The 7,389-nt window shown below is 38.9% G+C and overlaps 1 protein-coding gene across 1 annotated transcript; it reads left to right on the top strand.

The window, feature by feature from the left end:
• Positions 1-4,132: 4,132 nt before the first annotated feature.
• LOC121309966 lies at positions 4,133-7,374 on the top strand. Its single transcript, XM_041243166.1, has 3 exons — positions 4,133-4,315; positions 5,890-6,222; positions 6,612-7,374. The coding sequence occupies exons 1-3, from the start codon at positions 4,270-4,272 to the stop codon at positions 7,088-7,090; spliced, it is 858 nt and encodes a 285-aa protein (XP_041099100.1). The 5' UTR covers positions 4,133-4,269; the 3' UTR covers positions 7,091-7,374.
• The last annotated feature ends 15 nt before the right edge of the window (positions 7,375-7,389 follow it).

The raw sequence follows: 7,389 nt of genomic DNA on the forward strand, positions 1-7,389 counted from the left end.
ATGTTATATGATACATTCAAATAGTTTTAATACATATCTTAAAGTCTTAAATCTGACTACATTTCTAACGTGTTAGTGGTTCACTTTTAAATACCAATCATTGTACTGAATACGATCTACTGTTGCATGTCCTTACTTTTATTTTGCAGCTTCCCATATGGTCTAGCGGTTAGGATTTCTAGTTTTTTAACCCAGGCGGCCCGGGTTCGACTCCTGGTATAGAAACGTCTTTGTTTTATTGTCTTTTAGTTACAGAAGTGAGGTCACTTGTAATGTGTTTTCATTATGATAATAAAGCCGCATTTACTTCAAATATGAATATATTAGTTTACATTTTCTCAAACAGAAGTTCATAGCTCAGTTGATTAAAGTTACAGACTCTGCTACCAGTCAGCCCGGCTAGCTCAGTCAGATGGCAGATGGCTTTAAGATCTAAAAACGGGCTGATCTAAATACCTCCGCTTTACTATATCAATCCAGCTTGCTATTTACTGAGCCACTCGTTCACATCATCACCATAGCAATACCGTGTTAACGAGGCGCACGAAAGGGCTGTAGATTTCACGGCGCTATTAAGACCGGTCACTATTTAGGTCGTTATGTGGGTATGTATTGCATGTATTCACATTTTTAACAAAACACAAATCGGTAATGCACAAGTACAGAGTAAGGGATTGTGATTAAGTAGATATCTATTATCAGCACATTCATTCAAGTTGTTATTTCAGATGTTGTACAGAAATGCACACAACATTGATATGCGGTATAAGGTGTATTTATAGTTTAAATCACACGCAATATCTTTAAATAAAAGCTGACATGCATTTGTGTGTTAGAGAGAATACGAGAGAGGGAGAGAAGGACAGGGGGAGAGAGAGAGGGAGAGATGGGAAGAATGATAGCAGTTTCAATTACGCACAGACCGAGGACTCGGAGTTGCAATGCAATGTGCTGTGTAGTAAAGCGATGCTCACTCAGATAATGAGGTGTGTCTGGAACAGTACCCCCGGGTTTCTGCATTGTAAGACTTGGGCGAGTGCTCTAGGATAGGATTAACAATAGGTGAAAAGCGGCCAGGAAACACAGCCTCCGTTTCACTGATACAGAGATAAGAAACTATTGGTTTCTCCGTTTCCCCCCTATAAACACCAAACACAAAGACGAGACAAGAATGCTGATATTCCTGGTCATTCATTGATCGACTCATTTATTTATTGATGAGGTAGAGTCATTGCGTATACAACACATTTTCTTCTTCTTGTTTTTGCTGGGTAACCCTTGTTCAGTAAGTCTACAAATGTATAGGGTAAAAATTACAATAAAACATGCATATATATATATATATATATATATATATATATATATATATATATATATATATATATATATATATATATGTGTGTGTGTGTGTGTGTGTATATATATATATAGATATATATATATATATATATATATATATATATATATATATATATATATATATATATATATATATAATTATAGAAAAAAAAAAATATAATAAAGATAGATAGATAGATAAAGAGCAAAAACATGAAAAATCACTCTACTCTGAGCTGCAGTCTGAGAATATCGTTTTTCTAGACACATTTGCTGCAAAAAAATTAATAAAATAAAAAATACATTCAATTATAGTTACACTACTACATTGTTGTAATAGATAATGTTTAAGTGGGAAAATATGTCTTTTTTTATCGCGGTTATAATAATAATAATAATAATAATAATAATAATAATAATAATACCATTTGCCTATCGCTATCTAAATGATATATTAATAATGTTCTCCTGGCCCAGGTCCAATTGATTCACAATTAAACAGGATTTTCTTTGAAATCATGAAACAGTTTCGGGCAGGCTGTTTGCGTTACGGTGCATTATCAGCGTACCAGCAGCGACATCTTGTGGTTCAGATTTAAAACTGCAAGAACTGTGTCAAGCTCGTAGTAAAACCTGGCATGGGTGAAACCGCTATGCAATAGGAATCTTATTTCCAGCGCCGTGTCGACTTGACTATAGTTTGTAATGTACCATTGAGTTGATGATACATTGTCAGTGTCACACGCACACAATCAATGGGGTACTTTATTGTCCTATTCACCGAGGGCTGGGCTGAACGACTACGTTTATTCTGTGGTCGGAGACCACGCCCACAGACTAGCACAACGCCCACCTGAAGGCGCAGAGTGGACGCTGCCTGCAGTGTAGTCGACTTGACCAAAAAAGGACTGAGTTTCTGAGCTCTGCTGCAATCTCTCTAATGCTACAGCGAGCTGTGGAGGCTGCTATTGCAAACTTACACTGCACTGTACACACATGTACTACTAGTGGTAGTATTATCAATTCTAATCTGTATAATAGCGCGAAGCATTTCCCACTTTATCACAGTTTGACATTTAAATACTCTATCTGTATGATGACTACCAGTATGTATTTAACTTAGCCTAAATGACAGGAGTGTAAGCCCAATGTGAAATAATTAAACATACACTGTACACATCCTTCATTAAAGACGCTTAGTGATGTACGTAGTTTTTTATATTGTATATGCGTCCAGAGTATATTCTCAAACAATAAAATAAACACGCATTACAAGGTGTGCTTAAAATCGGTTGCTTTTAATTCTTTGATGTTTGGTTTGGCTGTGAGCGGCTGATCATTTTTATGACTAATGAAGATGGGTCTAGAGAAAGACTCATCCACCCGATTGGAATCCGGGGTGTCGCATTTCCTTCCTGCTCCAAGAGAATGTTTCTGTAATTACGCACAGGGTTGGATCTCTCCATCCCGTTGTTAGCGCGCCAGGAGAAGCGGTCTTGTTAGTGCTAAGAACTATATCCCATTGGTCTTACAACGGGCAAAGAAAGCACCGGGCGTTCAATTCAACACAAACCGGTCTAAATCCACTAATCATTCACTCAGGGCCACGTTTGCATCGTCTTTTTCTAAATGTAAAAAAAAAAAAAAAAAAAAAACTAGTGATGTTTCAACCCCCTAATTAGAAGATTGTGCCGATTCAAGAATATATACCCTGCTTTTTTTAGTGTCAAGCCATTATGTATTCGTGTCGAACAATTAAGAATATTTTAGGGGGTACGGAATCGGTTCCCCCCGGTGATTGTGGTGTTCATTGCAATATGTGCTTTCCCCTTTCAAACACCAGACGCGTGCTGTAGGATTGTTTTCATCTCAGGTGTAGTTGCTATGATTTTAACAGGCGGGTCGCTTGCACGGAGACGCACACACCACTGCCGCCCTTCTGTTTCTTCTAACTGCCGACGTCCATTAAAGCGGTTGATCCGGACCCGCTCTGCCTGTTGGGAGGCTACTAGGTCTGCTGGTTCATTCCTACAGGATGATTTTTGCTTGACAACGTCCCATTCAATCGACTGATGTGCCTAAACCGAGCCATTGAAGGTTAGAATGCTTGTCAACGACAGTAATAACAAAGCATCTTTTAAGAATGAATACAGCATTACCAAAAACGCAGTCATGCAATGCTAACTTTATGTATGTATATACTTGAACACCCGCAACGGGCTCCTTCCACGTGCTTCGATTCTCATACTTAAGCAGATTGTCATTTAAAGACCATTTCGCCATTCAATAAATCTGTGTTTTCTGTATACTGTGCTTATATTTCAAATGTATTTAAAGGTGGGCTGAAATAATGGAAAATATTTGTGGCCTGGTATCTTGTTTACACACACACGCACACGCACACACCTGCAATCATTTCAACCTTTTGTTATAACGTTGCTACATATAATATTAATGTATTTAATTAAATTCACGGTCTCAAAGATTACTTCACTTTTAAAAATAAATTTTACCTTTATAAAACACTATTCAATTCCCCTGTTTCCGGTATATGTGAAAGTTCACAATTGTAGCATCTATTGTAGCATCTATTTGAGCTGCGTTTACCACACCATCTCACTTCGAGGTCGAGGTGCATTTTTCCATTACCTTTACAAATGCAGGCTCGTGTATATTTTGGACGAGGGAGGATGTGGGCGTTAAAACAAAACAAAACAAAAATAATGACCCATGGCTGATCAGAGCGGGTAAGCATATCCGATAAACATCAACGAATTTTTGCAACTGGCTAGAACCAGACTGGTGCAAAAAAAAAAAACCACATAGCGTAAATATATTTATATCTGTATAAATCCAATAACTCTTCACGCAGATGTAACGAATTTGACATTGCCAGCAACAGAATCCGAGCACGGCCGGCAGCGTGGAAGCATGTGGCGCATTCTCGGATACGCCTTGGTCGCGGTATATTTCGAAGGTAAGTTTAACTTATTTTAATGACATATTGTTTTCTGGTATAACAGTCAACGTGTGATGTGATGTTTCTCTTTAAAACTAGCTCTTAAAAATAAAAATAAATAAAGTATGACAGACAACACTGATAGACAACAAATGTTTCAGCATTAAGCACAAGTTTCAGCAGGATGTTTTAAACACACAGCAGGGCTGATTTTATTTAATCGTATAATATATACTTCAGACGAGTTACCAAATTACAACGCAGCGCATGTTAATCTACACTGTGAACCAGACGAGAAGACACGGGGTTTGTTCGTGAATCTATATTATATACACAAGCAATTCAAATGCAATTGAAATCGCTTTAAAGTTTGATTCTCAAGACTTATATTTAAACATAGGGTACGGTGCAATTTATTATTATTATTATCTGTAATAGCATTAATCGTTTCCCCGCTTTACCATTTAAATATTATAACTATATAAGTAGGGCTAGGGATTTTCATTAAAAATGGTAGAGAAGTTTAATTAAAAAATCAATACATATATACATAAATATACATATACAGTAGTGTGCCAGAACACCCGTGTTGTGCCTAAGAAATCAAACCGCTTTGATTCATTTCAAACAGTAAAGAGAAAAGGAACACAGAGCCGCGCACGGTAAAACGCAGGAGGCTGTTTAAGACGCCCGATTAAAACACAAAGCGGTCTGACATTTTCACACACAGAGTGCCTGTTCGTCCTCCATTCTTTCTAGATTAGTGAGTGGGAATTGAAATGGAGATTCAGAGGTTTTTAAGAAAGGCAGGTATATGATATAAAAGACGCATCTTGAGGTAATAAATACGCACACTGCCGTGCCTGCAGAGATACAGAAACACGCACAGCCGTATCGACCCCAAACTTGGAAAACATTACATTATTGAAATGACGCAGTGATCGGACTAATACACTAACACACGACCAGCAACCAAGCGTTGAAATGAACACTTAATACCAGTTTGGATTAACGCGCTGTTTGTGTTACATGACCAATTCAGAGTGTTAAACACGTCGGCAGTAACCCTAAAGAAATGCCGTTATGAAGACAGATACAACGCACACTGTACAAAAACCGTCTTTTTACAATATATTTACTTGAATATTGACTTAATAAAACCACTTAAGATTGATTCTATTATATATTTGCGTATTATGTACAATTAAGAAGTATTTTACAGTAATACTAATAAATTTTACCGTAATTTAAAAAAAAAAGCTGGAAAAAACTCATGTCAATATTAATGTAAATGTGCTGTAGAATACGGTAAGTGTTTTTACTGTGCGAGGGAAGCGTTTCTCAAAGTCTTCTAATCTATTGATATCGCGTGTTAAAGGAATTCGGATTCTCACAACGTTTACTCCAATGCTAACAGCACGATTTCTCCATATAGTAAAAAACGCACCCAATGAAGCTATTGAAATAAACAGCTTGTGCGCACAGTCCTGTCGTGTGGACTAGCTGTGTGTGTGTGTGTGTGTGTGTGTGTGTTGTTATTGACTAGCTATGTGCTCTGATGTGTGTGTTTGTTATTTTTTTTTGTCTTCTAGTTTCCGAAACGAGTCTCAGTTTACGCTCGTCTCACCACTTTGCTTCAGCCGGGGAGTCTCCGGTGGAGTTCACCTGCACCTCGAGTGCAGTGATAGCATCCGATGGGGTCCGGCTGCTCTGGTTCGAAAAGAACGCGAGTGATGTAATGGAAAGACTGGACACGAAATGCAACGCGTCCCCGTGCAAATACACCGATGAATCGAACCGCTCGGACACCTTCAAGCTGAAGATTACAAAGACAGAGCGAGAAGATTCTGGTACATATTACTGCGCGCAACCACCCGTTATGGACCTGGAGTTTTCCAATGGGGCCGCATTGAACGTTGTAGCAGGTACGAAATTAACCAAACCAAGTGCTATGCTATGCATTGTAGTAATGATATACTTTATACCTCAGAATACACGCGTGGTTGTACAGCAAAGTAACACTGCAGTTAAAACAAATCCCTACCCCGCTGCAATTAAAGATTGTACAATATTGAATAGAGAATATTCAAGGTAATGTCGCATTTTACCCCCTGAAAATACACTTTACTCTCTCAGTGTTAAAATTGTAGGGTAAGTTACTCTGAGAACCCAAATCCTGTCTAGTTTAGCTCCTACACAGTTTTGCATTAGCGCTGGGTCCTGTAAAAACATATATCATTAAGTAATATGTTTTTTTACATCTTGATAACCCTGAGTGTTATATTTATTTATTAAATATACTTATATTTTTCAGACAGTTCAACAGAGAACGCTTCTGTGTCTATCCTGGCCCCCGCTGACTCCGCCAGCGCGCTCGATTCTGAGGGGTCACTGACATTAGTCTGCCTGGTCCGGGGCCTCTCCTCGCCCGCGGTCCGATTTCAGTGGTTTCTCTCTGGTAACGTCACGACTGCAACAGCGCCGGGCACCTGGATCAAGGAGGGCGGAGACGGAGAGAGCTACAGCGCCACGAGCAGGCTGACAATCCCGGCGGAGACGTGGCGGAGCGGGGCGGTGTGCGCCTGCGGAGCGCAACTGAACTCGAGCACAGTCATCCGCAGCAGGGAGATCTCATACACGGCGGGAGGTGGGGAGGTTTTATTAAAGTTATTGATAAAGACCGTTGCATATGTAATCAATGAACTGCAGCTATACACATTAGATTCTAAAATGTGCCCCGAGAGCGATAGGGATAAGAACATGAAGAATGAAGCATGCTGCATGATTTTCTGAGTAGGAGAACGAGAATTAAGCGTCTACGAAAGTTAACATTGAACCCTTTACAAAGGGATGAAGATATATAACGTTTCTATATATTGTACTCCTTTTTTTTTATCAGATGCAGATTGCTTTCCTTATCCGGTCTGGCGATATGTCTTCTTCCCCGGAGTTCTCGTTGCGATGTGGATACACTATGCTGTAGTTCACTGGAAAGATAAGAAGCAAAGGCGGTTGCAATGAAATATTAACCTCATGGCTTTGCTTCACATACAGTTTCACATATTCCACACTTTTTAAATTCCCCACTAATA

Source organism: Polyodon spathula, unplaced genomic scaffold (genome assembly GCF_017654505.1).
Source record: "Polyodon spathula isolate WHYD16114869_AA unplaced genomic scaffold, ASM1765450v1 scaffolds_1602, whole genome shotgun sequence".
Taxonomy (NCBI): Eukaryota; Metazoa; Chordata; class Actinopteri; order Acipenseriformes; family Polyodontidae; genus Polyodon; species Polyodon spathula.